General features: G+C 42.3%; 1 protein-coding gene across 1 annotated transcript in view; it reads left to right on the forward strand.

Annotated features, from left to right (window-relative positions):
• Positions 1-16,156, forward strand: part of LOC135112366 (mothers against decapentaplegic homolog 6-like) — an 86,483-nt gene extending 70,327 nt beyond the window's left edge. Inside the window, exon 2 of the mRNA XM_064026756.1 lies at positions 15,680-16,156. Coding sequence (XP_063882826.1) covers positions 15,680-15,720 — 41 coding nt within the window. The 3' untranslated portion in view covers positions 15,721-16,156. The remainder of the gene's footprint in view (positions 1-15,679) is intronic.
• Positions 16,157-17,500: the final 1,344 nt, after the last annotated feature.

Genomic DNA, 17,500 nt, shown 5'->3' on the forward strand with positions numbered 1-17,500 from the left:
TTACTTCTTAGATGTTTAAAGTTTGTTCATTATTTCGTTTGACGTTCAGGTTTATAAGGCTAAAAGTATAGACAGAAAACATGAGACTGTCCAAATTTAAAAGTTCGCAAGCCTAGGACACCAAACACTTGACAGGTGGAGGGAAAAAAATAAGTAGCAAATAAGGAGGGAGAGAAGGAGAGGACATCATAAGAGGATGAGGATACAATGCAGATGCGAAGGAGGAAAGATTGAATAAGAGGAGGGAGATGGAGAAGAAGGAAAAAGAAAGAAAAGATGAGTGGTCAAACTTGCATATTAATGAAAAAAGTGAAGTAGGAAAGATTAAGGACCTGCGCATACTTAGAGAAGAAATTACGAGGAAAGAAAGAAAGATTACATAATAAAGATACGTTTTAAGACGAGAATAAGAAAAGATTGAGTAAGAGAAGGAGATACGAATAAGGAAACCGTGAGAAAAGGAAGACAGATACATGAAGGAAAGAGATAGACAGAAGAAAAAGTAAAATAAAGTAGGTAATTGGGAGGAATGCACTGATTGGAATGCGGAGATGAATAGCAAGAAAGAGAAGGAAAGACGTGAAAGAAAGAGATTGACCGAACAGATAGAAAAAGGATGTGGAAGAAAAAAAAGAGGGTGACTGAGAAAAAGAGTGAGGAGGAAGAGAAGTAGGCTGAAAAAAAAAAAGACGGGAGAGAGCAAGGAATGATTAGGTAAAAAGAAATATATATAATGAAAATGACACAACCAAACAGATAATGCTAGAAGAAAGGAACACATGATAAAAAAAGACTGATAATGGAGGAGAACACACGGAAGATAATATAAATAGAAGAGACAAGCTAAACAAACAAACAAACAAACAGAATAGATGAAGGAATGGGAAAATTAGGTAGACAGATATACTGACAAACATCAGATAAATATGAAGGGAAGGAGAAGAACAAGGAAAACGGAATTCATTGTTTACTAAAAGAGAACATTGAATAAGCAAACCTGTGAAGTTATATTACTGAATTCGATTTTCTCTCTCTCTCTCTCTCTCTCTCTCTCTCTCTCTCTCTCTCTCTCTCTCTCTCTCTCTCTCTCTCTCTCTCTCTCTCTCTCCCCGTTTATCTATCTTCCCATCCCTTTTTCCTTTCCTTTTTTTCCTTTTCCCTCTTCCTCTCTTCTTTGTTTCGTTTTTTTTCCTGCCTTTCTTTCTCCTTTCGTTCTATTTTTCTGTGCTTACGTACACACACACACACGCTATTCAATGCATATAAAATAAGATATAAATAAAATAAAATAAATGTCAAGTATAAAGTACATGTTTTTTCAGCTAAAATTTATTGAAGTGAAGAAATGAGGAAGACAATTTTTGGAGAGAGAGAGAGAGAGAGAGAGAGAGAGAGAGAGAGAGAGAGAGAGAGAGAGAGAGAGAGAGAGAGAACCAGGTAAACAGTTGTATGTGTTGTAAGAGACAGACAGACAGATAGACAGACAACAAACAAATGGAAAAGCCACTTGACAGAAAACAAACATGAGAGAGAGAGAGAGAGAGAGAGAGAGAGAGAGAGAGAGAGAGAGAGAGAGAGAGAGAGAGAGAGAGAGAGAGAGAGAGAGAGAGAGAGAGAGAGAGAGAGAGAGGTTGACGGAACTGCAAAAAAACACAACACACACACACACACACACACACACACACACACACGTCAGTAACTCGATTTATTTTTATACCTCCTTCTCCATTCTCGTCTCTCTCTCTCTCTCTCTCTCTCTCTCTCTCTCTCTCTCTCTCTCTCTCTCTCTCTCTCTCTCTCTCTCTCACCACACCTTTTTACTCATACCCACACCTCTCCCTATCTACTACCTCCACCTTTCCTACCCTCCCCCCTCCCTTATCCCCGAGCCCTGTTACATCGCCACCCTCTCCTCCTCTCCCCCTTCCTCTATCGCTCTCCCTTCTCCCCCTCAAGTACGCCAGGCTTGCTATCTTATCGCCAGCCGACACCACCGCCACCACCACGCGCCAGGAGGGGGTGGGGTGTGTTGGAAAGAGGTGGTGGGGAGGGCGTGCACACGAGTTGGGTCATGGGACGTCACGTGTACAAATTAAGTGTACATGAAGTGGTGGTTGTGTGTGCGTGTGTGTGTGTGTTCGGGTCGTGTATGCATGGTGTAATGTAAATATATGTGCGTCGTGTTTGTCTCGTACGTACACACACGCAGATTTACGGTGATGCAGTGTGCACGAAGACACGGCGGCGCGTGTGCGCATGCTAATACGCACACGGCGGCCATACGCAAAAAGAGCGCGGCGTGGCAGCGAGCGGCCGCAGCCTTACAAGGTCGCGGCGTCACCCTGGGAGCCGCCGCTTACCTGATCCACATTTTGCGTCAGAGCAGCGCATTGTTCAGTCCGCCGCAGTGCGCCGCGCCGCCGCAGCATCCCAAATGACGGCGCCGGCGCTGCTTGGTATTCCCGGGGCGGGGCGGCGCGTGCAGTGGCCGGGGCGTGGGTTGTACTGTGTCGGCACATCTGACACACGGCTGCGCACCGCAGCCTTAATAACTGTCATGGCATTCGTTGGTGGCAGACGGCAGCCAGGCGACTTGATGGGAATAGTGACTGTAGGGAGGCGGGAGGGCCGGGCAGCGGGACGGGGGTGGGGGGCAGAGCGGCGCCGCGAAGGCATCAGACGTGCCAGCTGCCCTTGGAAGTAGAGGGGAGGCCAGCTCACCCAGCCCACCTCCGTCCCTCCCTCGCGCCCACTTTTCCGGCCTCCCCTTAGGGCTGAGGGCGGACCTGTCGCCGCCATGGGATTCAGGCGACCAGGAGGCCAGTTTTGGGTTGTCTGCTTAGAACGAGTGGCGTCTCAAGTGTAATTATTGTCATTTATCAACAGCTTCGAGAGCCACAGTTCATCACCTTGGCAGACGCCCAACTGACTGGCTACCCGCTTGCTGCCACGCGCCGCCAGATGCCGCGCGGGGAATGCACCTTCATGCTCCACCGTTTCGTCTCCACGCCTCCCGCGCCTCCTCTCCTGTCCTCGCGGCGTGATTTCCTAACTGCGGGTGTCATTTTGACGAGTTCACGGCCTCTCCGCTATCGGTGAAACGGTCACGAAGCTGCGGGCGAGGCGGCGGTATGTGGCAACCCCACTGCCGCCAGACTGACTCCACTTCGCTGTAACGGACGCATCACTATTTTTTACGTAACGCATCCAAATATTCATCATTTACCGTCATCAGTGCAAGGAATTAGCATTTATCAGTTATTTGGGTATATTGGCTGGATGTATGGGCGTGCGGGGGCGGTGTGGGGTGGGGTGGGTGGCGGGGTCTGGGCGGCCTGGCGGAGAGGGGGCGACTGCCTGGCGACGAGACAGCAAAGCGGCCTTACAAACGAACTCTTGCTCCATAAGCTTTGTTTGTTGCTACATATCGTGTAGAAAATTTACCTCAGATCTCGAATTCCAGCCTAAATTAACCACCTCAGCTAATATGAGTCTAAATTATGGTATTTCTGTAGTTATCCTTCCATTTCTTTCTGTGTCGTTGCTTTTTTTTTTTTTTTTTTTCATTTATTTATTTAGGTTTTCAAGTTGTGATTGTGTTGAGTAACGCATGCAGGGAAGGTACGGCACAGCTATTCCCTTCCCCTGCCGCCCTGCTCCCTGCCACACAGCTTTTCTCCATATCCTCCTCATCTTCCTACGTCTCTTTCACTCTCCCTTCCTGCCTCCTCCCCCCTTCCTCCTTCCTCCCCCCTCCCTACCACCTACCCCCATGCCTCCCCTGCCACCCTCCCCTGTTGCCCCTCCCTGCCTCGTGCCCTGTAAAACTAATCCTCGCAGTGGCAAATGTGGGTGACCAGAGAGAGAGAGAGAAAGAGAGAGAGAGAGAGAGAGAGAGATTTAAAGATTATGAATGTATGTCCTCTCTTTATTGAAGATATCACCTTTACATTTAGAGAGAGAGAGAGAGAGAGAGAGAGAGAGAGAGAGAGAGAGAGAGAGAGAGAGATGAAGTGAGCAAACAGCTAAATAGGAAGCACTGCACATATATATGGAGTGGAGAAACAAAATAAAACAACGAAGAAAAAATAGACGGAAGAAAAAAGATAAAAAAAAAAGAAAGAGAAAGAAGGAGAGAGAGAAAAAAAGAAAAGAAAATCCAGTATTCGTAGAGTGAGAGTAGGAGAGGATATGAGTGAGCCATGTAACCTTATTCCGGTGGTGACGAAGTGAGAGAGAGAGAGAGAGAGAGAGAGAGAGAGAGAGAGAGAGAGAGAGAGAGAGAGAGAGAGAGAACTCGTTTAAGGACACCTGCTTCGCTCTTCCTTTTAATTAATTAGGAACGCTGTTACGAAGGGGAGAAAGAGATAAATGAATAACGATACTGGGAGGAGAAGGGAGGAAAGGAAAGAGATAAAGGGGTAAATAGGAAAAACAAGCGATGAAAAATGATGACTATTAATATGAAATGATGAGTTATGTAGGAAAAAAATAAAATAATGAAAAAAATGTAGTTAATGTAGTAGAGGTGGTGTTGGTAGTAGTAACAGTAGTAGTAGTAGTAGTAGTAGTAGTAGTAGTAGTAGTAGTAGTAGTAGTGGTAGTAGTTGAAGTAGTAATAATAGTTGTTGTTGTTGTTGTTGTTGTTGTTGTTTCGTAATAGCAAAGGACAAGAACAAGGATGATTTTGACTATGAAAATAATATTAAAAATAATAATAACAACAACAATAACAACAACAACAACAACAACAACAACAACAACAACAACAACAACAACAGCCCACTCATCTTGAATCACTGGCAAGGAAACAAGGTCGAGACGTACCTGAGAGTTCAAGGCAACAATACCCTTCAGGATACAGACAGAGAGAGAGAGAGAGAGAGAGAGAGAGAGAGAGAGAGAGAGAGAGAGAGAGAGAGAGATACGTAGGGTACTTAAACTTATGATTAAAGTGACTCGCTCGTTTGTTAGGTTTAAGGATGTGTCAGTGGAGGAGGAGGAGGAGGAGGAGGAGGAGGAGGAGGAGGAGGAGGAGGAGGAGGAGGAGGAGGAGGAGGAGGAGGAGGAGGAGTTGAACTGTGGAGCGTAAGTGCCGTAGATTTTAACGCCGACCTTGTGTGTGTGTGTGTGTGTGTGTGTGTGTGTGTGTGTGTGTGTCTCTCTCTCTCTCTCTCTCTCTCTCTCTCTCTCTCTCTCTCTCTCTCTCTCTCTCTCTCTCTCTCTCTCTCTAACTCATTCATTTACGTTTTCTTTTCTTTCTTTTTTTTCTTTTTCATTCTGATGTTCTTTCATTAGCTTGTATTTTTTTCTTTTTTTGTTTTTACTAGTTGTTCTTTTGCTTGTGACTCCTCCTCCCCATTCAGTCTTGTTTGTTTTCTTTCTTCCCTCCTCTCTTTATTTATTTTACGTTTCTTCCCACTTTTTCCTACATTGTCCTTCTTTCTTTCTTATTTTTCATTCTCTTTATAGTTTTTCTCTCTTAGTCATCATTCTTTCCTTCTTTTATTTTTGTTACGTGCATTTCTTCCATTCTCTTATTTTTCATTATTTTCTTTTCATGTTTTTTTTATTTGCTTATTTACTTTCTTAAAAAAATGTGTTGTAAATTGAATTGAAAAAAAAAGGGTATTTATTAAAATATATCACACACACACACTACTAGTACAACAACAACAACAACAACAACTACTACTACTACTACTACTACTACTACTACTACTACTACTACTACTACTACTACTACTACTACTGTTGCTGCTGCTGCTGCTGTTGCTGCTGCTAATGCTACTGCTACTACTACTACTACTACTACTACTACTACTACTACTACTACTACTACTACTGCTGCTGCTTCTGCTGCTGCTGCTGCTGCTGCTGCTGCTGCTGCTGCTGCTGCTGCTGCTACTACTACTACTACCAGCACCACTACTACTACTACTGCTACTACTACTACACCAAGACTACCACTACTACTACAACTATTACTTACACCACCACCACCACCACTCCTCCCTTAAACACCCCCATCTGGCGCCAAGCAGACACACCACCACCACCACCACCACCACCACCACATCCCCTCTTAACCTAACCTAACCTTGCCCATTCCTTTCTCCCCTTACCCTCGCCGCCGCCCTCTCCCGCCCCTCCCTCTTCCTGGCGCCTCTCTCTCTCTCTCTCTCTCTCTCTCTCTCTCTCTCTCTCTCTCTCTCTCTCTCTCTCTCTCTCTCTCTCTCTCTCTCTCTCTCTCTCACCCTGAAGACACGCATAGTTGAACAGTTGACCTTTTGAAACTGACTTATGCTGTGGTTTGCTGCTGCCCAAAGAGGAGGAGGAGGAGGAGGAGGAGGAGGAGGAGGAGGAGAATGAAGAAGAGTCTGCTGAAGGAGGACATGAAGGAGAAGATGGAGGAGAAGAATGAAGAAGAGAGAACAGAAGGAAGAGGAGGAGGATGAAGAAAGGAGGAAGAGAAGAAGAAGGAGGAAGAGGAGGAGGAAAAAGGAGGACATAAAGTAGAAGAAGTAGAAGAAGGATGAAGAAGGAAGAGGCAGTAGGAGGTTGAAAAACAGGAGGAGGAGGAGGAGGAGGAGGAGGAGGAGGAATAAGGAGAGCGAAGAGGAGAAGAAGGAGAAACAAAGGAAAGAAGAGAGAAAGAAGGAATAGAAGGGCGAATAGGAGGAGGAGGAGGAGATCATGTTTGTATATAAAAGCGAATATACATGCACAGTACGTACTTGAGAGAGAGAGAGAGAGAGAGAGAGAGAGAGAGAGAGAGAGAGAGAGAGAGAGAGAGAGAGAGAGAAAGAGAATCACTAATATATAGAAACAATTAACAATTTCTTCCTTTCTCCCTTCTCCCTTTCTCCCATTTATCACTACTCCCTTTCTCCCGATGCCTCTTATCTCTCTTTTATCACTGTTCCTCCCTTTCTCCCTTCTCTGGAATATATTCTTCTGGCTGCACCTCCACTACTTTCCAAAGGCTGTAGCTGAAGTTACACGGGTCCTTAAAGATATTTTTACTGTTCTAGTGACAAATTAACAAGATTTCTAGACTTTAAAGCAGAAGAACACTCGTGAGAACCCGGCTAGTCATCTCTGTGGCCTTTGAAAATAGCCGTGGTGAGACTGCAAAGCGTTTCAGAATTCAGCCTTTTTCTAAACACCGCCAAGAAACCTTCCTTCTTTCCCTTTACTCTCTTTCCCTCCTTCCCTGACCCGACCAAAGACTTGCTCCCAGAAACACACGCAACCCAGGTATTTTTCGAGTAAATATCCTGGAAGACGCTGAAGGAAAGAGATGGTCGTGACTCTCTATGGAACAAAGGAGATGAGGCGATGTGGAGGTGCAGGAGAAGGAAGGGGGAGAAGGAGGAAGAGGAGGAGGGGGTAAGGAGGGTGAGGGGAAGGTAAAAGGAGGAAGAGGTAAAATATGGAAGATATAAAGCTATAGGGCCTGGGCTTGTTTAGAGAGAGAGAGAGAGAGAGAGAGAGAGAGAGAGAGAGAGAGAGAGAGAGAGAGAGAGAGAGAGGGGGAGGGAGGGAGGGAGATAGTCTTTTCCTTCTTGCTTCTTTTGTATTTTTCTTTTTCATTCTTTCTTTCTTTTATTTTATTTTATTTTATTTTCTATTTCTTCTTCGTCTTTTCTGTTGTTTTTTTTATTGTTGTTCATCTTAGAGAGAGAGAGAGAGAGAGAGAGAGAGAGAGAGAGAGAGAGAGAGAGAGAGAGAGAGAGAGAGAGACGAAAATAATGCATATTCGTGTAAATACAAATGCAGAGAGAGAGAGAGAGAGAGAGAGAGAGAGAGAGAGAGAGAGAGAGAGAATCATACAAACACATACAAACAGACACACAAACAGAAGAAGAAGAAGAAGAAGAAGAAGAAGCAGTATAGAGTTTGTTTTGTTTGAAGCGGGAGTAGTGTTCTTGTTTACATACACACGCGGCCCGCTCAGGCTGCACACTCGCCGCCCTTACGCCGCCGCGGCCTCAGTGCGTACCTCACCCCGCCACAGATGCGTCTAGCGATAAGGCGGCGTGACCTTCATTCTGTAAACACCGCCACGGATGAATAAATACCATGTGTCGCTCTATAAATTAAACGATATATAAATGCTCTCTGTGTCTCCCACTTTTGAATTTGTGAAGTAAAGCGAAGGTTTCTGATTCTGTGGCCGTGAAAGTGATGGGGAATAATGGGATGGATTAAAAAAAAGAAGAGAACATGTGTCTCTCTATAAATTAAACGATATGCAAATGGTCTTTCAGTCTTTCAGGGATACGTTTGTGAAGTAAAGCGAGAGTTTGGGATTTTTTATAGGAGTAGCAAAAATTAAGTTAAATAAAATGATGGACTAAAGAGAGAACATGTGTATCTCTATAAATTAAACGATTTTTAAATGGCCTCAGTCCTTCAGTGATGGTTTTATAACGTAAAGCGAAAGTTTGTTATTTTTGGAAGTGAAAACTGAAGCAAAATAAAGCAAAATAAAGTTTCTCTATAAACCAAGCGAAGTGCAAATGCTTTCTTGTTTTCCTGTGATGAAATTAGAATGTAAAGCAAAAGTTCTGGGCTTCCTAGTCGTAAAATAAGGTCATGTATAAATGTCCTTTTCTTGTCAGTAATAAAACAAAAAGTAAAGTGAAAGTTTGTGCTAATATGTGTAATATAAACAAGGTAAATATAAATCGAAAAAAAATGTAAAGGTAAGCAGAGTCTGCCAAATTTCCTATATCTTCATAGTGAAAATAAAGCAAAACAGTGTAAATAAACTGATAAACATAGATACTCTTTTTCTCTTTCAATAATAACAAAGAAAAATCTGACTCAGTGAATGATCTGCCTGCGTCAATATTAATAAAGATAAAACTACTTCAGGATTCTCCCTCTGTGCATTTCAGTAATGTAAAAATAAATGAAAATAAAGTGATAAATGTACATACTTTGTCTTGAGTAATATAAAAAAATGTATATATCTTACAATTTATGAATGGTCCCTTCTAATAATGATAAAAGTAAATCAGTTCAAGAAGGTTCTCCCTGTGTGCCTCTCAGTAATGTGAAATTAAACTGAAATAAATAAAAATCTTATGATTTATATATCATCGCCCACGGTCAACAATAATAAAGAAAATCGAGTTGCGAACGCTCTCTCAGTGAAGCTCAGTAATATAAAAATAACTTGATAAATATTGATGCACTTCGTCTCAATAATAAAAATATTGAACTATGAATGATCTGCTTGCTAATGATAATAATAATAATAATAATAATAATAATAATAATAATAATAATAATAATAATAATAAATCGATATGTGAATGCTCTGCGTATTTCGATAACATAAAAGCAAACTGAAATAAACTAATAAATACTCTCTCTCTCTCTCTCTCTCTCTCTCTCTCTCTCTCTCTCTCTCTCTCTCTCTCTCTCTCTCTCTCTCTCTCTCTCTCTCAATAATAATAATAAAAAAAATAAAAAATCTAACACTGCCAATACGAATAAAAACAAATCGACTCACGAACGCTTCCTAATAACACAAAAAGTAAGCTGAAATAAATTAATAAATACACATTCTCCTCTCAACAACAACAACAGAAAAAAAAAGGCATCCCAAATCTGCCAATATTAATAAAAACAAATCGACTTAGGAACATGCCCTCCCGTGTAACTCATTCATGTAAAAGGCACGTATCGTCTTGTTCGTATTGATGCAAATCTTTAACTCTGCATGAAATTATGGAAAACTCGTGACTGCGTGGTGATCAATACTGGTGGGGAGGATCCTGCTGCCCTCACTGCCCACGGGAAGGCGAGGGCGAGGGGCGGGGCGCTTCAGCAACACGAGGCAGTCAAGAGGAGGATGTGAGGCTGTTACTCTCCTCTGTTTGTGAGTCTAGGGGTGGTCAGATGAGGCAGGATATGAACTAAATCTTAATAATGGTCACTTCAGCAACGCGAGGCAGGGAAGAGGAGGGTGTGAGACTGTTGTTCTCTGTTTGTGAGTGTAAGACTGGTCAGATTAAGTAGAAAATTAAGTTTTTTTTTTTTTTTTAATGGTAATTGGTTTTAGTTGTGGGGTTACGAAAACTAAGAAAATGGATTAATATGATAGGAATAGAATGGAATAAGGGAAAATATATCAACAGGAACTAAATTTCAATAATGTTCATTAATTTAGCTCTGAGGATGGGGAAAAAAAAGGGTGGGAGGAAGGAAATACAATAAGCATAGATGAAACAGGAAAAATATATATATTAACAGGAACTAGACTTTAATAATGGTACCAAATTTTAAGGTTGGATACGTAGGGCAAATAAATAATTGAAAAAAATATATATAGTAAAGCGGAACCAAATAGAAAATAAAAAGAAAATAATGATTACTAATTTGAACTGCAGGATCCAAAAGTATTAGTAAATGAATTCAAAGTTTAAAACAAAATTTAAGGAAACTGAACGAAATAGAAAATTTATGAATTCACAGATATATGAAAAAAAGTAAATATAAAAGTAAGCAGGATAAGATAAAACGCAAATATAAAAGCAGTAAGAAAAGAAGAGAGAGTGAAAGAGTAAATACAATAAATAAATAGACACATGAAGAAACTAAATAAAAACAAGTAAATGGGATAAAATATAAGACAGAAATAGGAGGAGAGGAAAAAAATATAGTCTTATCAACAACTCGGATTTCAAAAACAATACACAATTAATGGAAGTAATTTAATATTAAACACACACACACACACACACACACACACACACACACACACACACACACACACACACACACACACACACACACACACACACACACACACACACACACACACATAATATTTCTTATACTCACAACAAAATAAAATTGACTCACTGTTTTCCTTCAATATTTCATTTTGATTTCTGCTTTCCACTTATATTTTCCCCCATCATGACTCAGTTATAAGTGTTTCAAATCCTGAAACTCACACCAACTTTTTTTTCCCTCAGCGAGTCAAAATGAAGATGATCTGAGATTTTCCCGAGAAACGAAAAAAAAAAAAAAAAGAGAAAAAAGAAAAAGGAAAACTGTTGAGGGTGAAGTCAGGCGCCCTTGTGGCATCGCGGGGGCGTGATGGAGGGTACCGCGGGCGTGGGTGAGGTGCGGGTGTGGGCGTCGAGAGGGGTGAGAGGTCGTGAGAGAGAGGGAGTGGGCTGAGGGGAGCGTGGGAGGGCGGGAATGGATGTAAGGGAGAGAGGGGGGAATGGAGGAGGGGTGCTGGTCATTGTGTGTGTGTGTGTGTGTGTGTGTGTGTGTGTGTGTGTGTGTGTGTGTGTTTCATTTTTTCTTTCCTCTTCTTTTTTTTTTTTTTTTCAGGAGAAAAGTTAAAGTTTTAATGGCGCGTCTTTCATTACTAAATCATCATAATTTTTCTTTAAATATACGTATATTATTTGCACACACACACACACACACACACACACACACACACACACACACACACACACACACACACACACACACACACACACACACACACACACACACACACACACACACACACAGACCACTTCTTCTAGTAATGCTGTGTGTGTGTGTGTGTGTGTGTTTTGACAGTCATATGAGGAGAACTTAATATGGCGGACTTCGTGAAGGTAAAGGTGTAAGAAAGTGTGTGTGTGTGTGTGTGTGTGTGTGTGTGTGTGTGTGTGTGTGTGGAGTGTGCGTGGGTGGCGACCGGGCGAGTGAGTGGGTGGGTGGATGGGAGGGGGGGATGAAGTGTGTGGGTGGCGGGAGTGCTTGGAGGAGGAGGAGGAGGAGGAAGAGGAGGAGGAGGAGTGCCTGGCGCCGGTTACATCCGCTAGTAGAGAATATTAAGGCAAACTCTCCCTAAAGTTGAGATTTCTTCACCAATGCACCGGAACTTAGACTTTATGATCTCTCACAGACTCATCCTTCTCTCCCTTACCTCCACTTACCTCCTCCTCCTCCTCCTCCTCCTCCTCCTCCTCCTCCTCCTCCTCCTCCTCCTCCTCCTCCTCCTCCTCCTTGCTCCTCTCCTTGCTCTTTCCCCCTTAGTCTCACCTCTCCTCCTCCTCCTCCTCCTCCTCCTACGCTCCCTTCTCGCTCATTTTCCCTCCCCCTCTCCTTATCTCTCCAGTCCCTTCGTCCCCTCTCCTCCTCCTCATTCTCCTCTTCCTTCTACTCTTCTTCCTCTCTCATTTTCCCTCTCCCTCTCCTTATCTATTCAGTTCCTTCGTCTCTTCTCTCCCGTCTTTTATTTTCCTTCCCCTGTGCCTTCCATTTCCTCTGTCCCCCCTCTCCTCCTTCTCTTCCTCCTCACCCTCCTCCCCCTGCAGCAGACGTGTGGGTGGGCTGGCGTACCTGGCGGGGGGCGGGGCGATGGGGGAAGGGTGGAGAGGCAAGAAGTGTAGCTAAGAAAGTGTATCTTCTGTGTCTAAATTATAGCAGCTCCTGTCCCCCAGACTTCTTGGTTCTCTCCCGGGAAAGGTTCATGGAGGTTGTGGGATTTGAACGATGCATTTGTACAGTTTTTTTTTACGTATTTGCTCTCTTTGTTCTTGCTAGTCAATGTATATGCCTTTGTTCTTTATTTTCTTTGTGTTTGTTTTCTTTCTCTACTGTGTTATCCTCGTTTTCTTAAGCGATACATTTGTGCATTTTATTTAATGTAGTATAGTTATATCCTATCTTTTTTTTTTTTTGTTCTTATTTTAAATTTATGCGTATCTTTATTCTTTACTTGTTTTATATTTGCATGTTCTACGCTATTATCCTCTTTTATCATTAAAGGCAAATTTTTTCTCATATTTCTTTCACTTTATTTTCGTCTTATTATTACGAGTAGTATCAATTTATATATTGGTAATTTCCCTACTATAAAAGTCATACTTTTCATGCTTCTATAAATTTCCTATTGTAAAGGACATGATTTGTTATATATTTTTTGTGCTATAAAGACGCATTTAGTTGTACTTAGATCAATTTTCCCTCATAAAAGATAATTACCTCATATTTCAGTCACTTTCTGAACACAACACACATGATATATTATATACAAATAATTATCTTACACCGAAAATAAAAAACAATATCACATCGATTATTTTCTCAAAGTGTGCTAACATTCCTGCCATTACAAATTCTTTTTACTCTCATTACTTTCATCGTTTTCCACAAATGTGCCAAACTTTTCTCATATCACAAGTTTCCCTCCTTTAGAATTCCTGTGACCATTTCCCCACCATTTAATGCCACACCTGCTCCTTCCTAATCCCTTTTCCCTTCATTAATTTTTATGACTTTCTACTCTTCTTTCCTGCCACAGAAGTCTCTCCTTCAGACATTCCCCATAAGATATCAGAAAGAAGTTGCAGTTTAATACTTGTTGTTTTCAGTTCATTAATTTTGTTTATAATTTTCAGTTTCAAATCGTTTCCTTCAGTATCTTTGATTTACTAGAACTTTTCCGTCAGTGAACCCAATCATCTTTTCTCTATCTCACAAGCTTCCCTGCTTCAGAAACTCTTCATCAGATAACACGAGTAATATTCGGTCATTATTCTTGTTCTTATTGTTGTCATTTCTTCACAAAACTCGGAGCTTTTTCTTCAATCACACACAAGTTTCGTCAGGCACTAGGAGCAACATTCAGACCTATACACACTGTTGCAATTTTTTTTCCTTTAACATACTATTTCTTTTTCTACTTCAATAATCCCAGTCACGCAGTTTTCCCTCCTTCAGAAACCTTTTATGAGGAATAACAGTCAGTCACATACCCACACTTACAAATCTCTCTCCTACACTACTCTTACTTTCATTCCCACCATTCCTTCACTCAACTTTACCACATACACACACAATAAACTTTCCCTTCTCAAAAACCCCCCAGTAATCCCTCGACCAGATATCAGAAACATTTAATCCTATACCCACAGCCTCAAATCTTCAATACGTTCCCTTTCACTACGACCATTCCTTCATTCATTCACTTACAACAAACTTTCCCTCCTCAAAAATCCCCAAGAAATCCCTCGGTCAGATATCAGGGGAGCCAGTCCCTCAGCCTCCCGTCACAAGGGCCTCAGGATTACCCGGGATTACTCCGCCAGGATCTATAAGAATTAGGAGATTTCAGCGTAATCTAGCTGGCGCCTACGCAGTGCTGCCAACCCGGGAGACAGAGACATGGGGGGAAGGGGAGAGGAAGCCAAAGTGCTCGGGGCAAGGAGGAGTCGTGTGTAGTTGGCAACAGTGGTTCGCCAAATTATGGTTCAGAGACGCGGGTGGTTCTTTGCAAACTGGAAATTAGCTTGTCTTTTGTTCCAGAGAGAGAGAGAGAGAGAGAGAGAGAGAGAGAGAGAGTGTGGTAGTAGTAGTAGTAGTAGTAGTAGTAGTAGTAGTAGTAGTAGTAGTAGTAGTAGTAGTAGTAATAGACAGAAAGAACAGGAACAAAGCAACATCACAGAGAGAGAGAGAGAGAGAGAGAGAGAGAGAGAGAGAGAGAGAGAGAGAGAGAGAGAGAGAGAGAGAGAGAGAGAGAGGCGCCAGTGGAAGAAGGGACGAGGACGAGGAGGGACTAGAGAGGGGCGGAGGTGGAGGGAGGAGGGGAGAAGGAGACTGCCATATAAGGAAAGTGGAAGTGGTGTCTTGTCCACTCCCGGCAGGAAGGTCTCCACATACTGGCAACCTTTGTGGATAGATGGCGCCACCACAGACATCCTCCACATCCTCCTCATCCTCCTCCTCCTCCCTCCTGGTCTTTTTTTTTTCTTTCTTCATGTTTAAAATTCTTATTTCTATTCTTACTGCTTTTTCTTTTGTTGTTGTTGTTGTTGTTGTTGTTGTTAATGGTGGTGGTAGTGGTGGTGGTGGTGGCGGATGTATGCATGTACGTATGTATGCATGTATGTCTCCTTCTTCTTCCTCTTCTTCTATCCTTATTTTCCTCCTTTTTTGGGGATAGGTGTTTTCAAATGTCTCTCTCTCTCTCTCTCTCTCTCTCTCTCTCTCTCTCTCTCTCTCTCTCTCTCTCTCTCTCTCTCTCTCTCTCTCTCTCTGCCAGGTCCTTTGTTTCAATTTACCCTATTCTTTCTAATAATCTTCCCAAACTACATTTCATTTATCACTCCATCCATATATCATCTCCTCCTCCTCCTCCTCCTCCTCCTCCTCCTCCTCCTCCTCCTCCTCCTCCTCCTCCTCCTCCTCCTCCTCCTCCTCCTCTGTACACTATCCATAAAACATATTTCCACATTTTTCTCCTCGTCTCCAAATCTTGTCCTTCTTGTCCACTAGATGGCTCTCGTTATCTGGTTTAATAGCATTCTTAAGTATATAGGATGGTTCGTCGTCAGGTCTGCCGTTTGAAAGGAGGAGGCGGAAGAGAGCACCATTTTTCACTCGTCTAATGAAAACACCAGCGGCCTTTCACGTAGAGCTTAATTAGTGCATTGTGATGTGGTGGTGGTGGTGGTGGTGGTGGTGGTGGTGATGGTGGTATCAATGTTGTTATTATATTTACTGTTAAAATATGATACTAATGTTGTTACTACTACCACCACCAACACCACCGCCACCACCACCAGCACTATTACTACTACTACTACTATTAACACTACTACCGTTTTTTGTACCCTCGCTAATAGATATTTATTTTCCCCCACAGGTAAGCAGCGCGGGTGGAGGTCTCTGGGAACAGACAGGTGAGGGGTTAATTACGCCCGCCACACACACACACACACACACACACACACACACACACACACACACACACACACACACACACACACACACACACACACCTGTCCCCTTCACCTTGCCCGGATCCGCCTCAAGGTAGGATTAGGTTTGGATTATTTGCAACCCTTTCACTGTGGCATACAAGTACGTAGACAGGGAGTGTGACTTGAAACTGAAGGGAAGATTGAGGGGAAACTTTAAAATGATGGGAAATTGAGGGAAGACCTAAAATTGAGGGAAAACTGAGAGAAGACTTAAAACTGAGGGGAAACTGAGGGAGATGTGTCTTGAAACCGGGGAAAAATTAAAAGACATAAAATTGAGGGAAGCATGACTTAAAATTGATGGACTTAAAACTGGGAAACTTAAAAATGAGACGAAAAATGACAAAAAAAAAAGAAAATGGAAGCGAGTACAGCAGATCACTCCTCAACTTCTGACTAAAACCAACATTCAAAAACGTTTTATCCTCTCACCACGGGTATTTTCCAAGGCCACAGAGACGATAAGCCGGATTCTCAAGAGTGTTTCTCCTGTTAATAATGTAGGAAACTTTTTAATCTATCCACAGAACCTTAAAAACACCCTTAAAAACTGTAACTTAATATAAACCGGCATTCAGAAACGCTCTATTCTCACCACGACAGTTTTCCAAGGCCACAGAGATGACTAGCAGGGTTCTTAAAGAGTGTTTCGCCTGTTAATAGTGTAGAAATCTTATTAATCTGTCACTAGAACCTTGAAAACACCCTTAAAAACCCGCGTCACTTCAAGTAGAGCCTTTTGAACGTGGTGTTGAAGTAACTTGTAATAGGATCCTAAATGTAATGTATGGAATTTTTATAACCATCTAGAAAAAGAAAAGGATTAAAAAAAGGATAGATTTAGTAATTTTTAGACAGTTCAGTGTTCTTGAGTGGCTGTACAACTAGCTAAGGTGTCTCGGATTAGCTAGTGATTGATTAAAGGTGTGGCATATAGTAGTAAAAGGGTTGAATTACTCACTCCTTACGATTCAATTCCATGTTTTGTTTATCTTTAATGTATAAGGATTGACTTTTTTCTTTCTTTCTTTCTTATTTGTATTTTTATTTCATCTTTATTTTTATTTCTTTTTTTATATGTAGGCTTTATTTTCCCCGTCCCTGTCTGTCTGTCGGCCTCTCTCTCTCTCTCTCTCTCTCTCTCTCTCTCTCTCTCTCTCTCTCTCTCTCTCTCTCTCTCTCTCTCTCTCTCTCTTGTTTACTCCGGAATAAGGTTGGCGTCAACTAGTCGCCGTCCTCCTCCTCCTCCTCCTCCTCCTCCTCCTCCTCCTCCTCCTCCTCCTCCTCCTCCTCCTCCTCCTCTTTCCTTCTCGACTGTATGTCATCATTATTTATCTCTGTATCTTAGAAGTAGTTAGCAAAGTGAAGGTCAAAATAATGGAGAAGAAACCCAAAGAAAAGGTCACCCGAGAGAGAGAGAGAGAGAGAGAGAGAGAGAGAGAGAGAGAGAGAGAGAGAGAGAGAGAGAGAGAGAGAGAGAGAGGGGGGGGGAAGAACTAACGGAAATGTATCAGAAGCGAGAAGAAAGTAAACTGCGTAAATTCTTCTTAATTTTGATCGATTTCACGTTAATGTTGAGACGTAATGAGCTGGAAATGTGTGTGCGTGTGTGTGTGTGTTGTGTGTGTGAATGGGTGAGGTCTTTGGTCTGGTGGTCTTTGTCTCTCTGGTTTCCTGCGAGAGAGAGAGAGAGAGAGAGAGAG

This window comes from Scylla paramamosain, chromosome 23 (assembly GCF_035594125.1).
Source record: "Scylla paramamosain isolate STU-SP2022 chromosome 23, ASM3559412v1, whole genome shotgun sequence".
Taxonomy (NCBI): domain Eukaryota; kingdom Metazoa; phylum Arthropoda; class Malacostraca; order Decapoda; family Portunidae; genus Scylla; species Scylla paramamosain.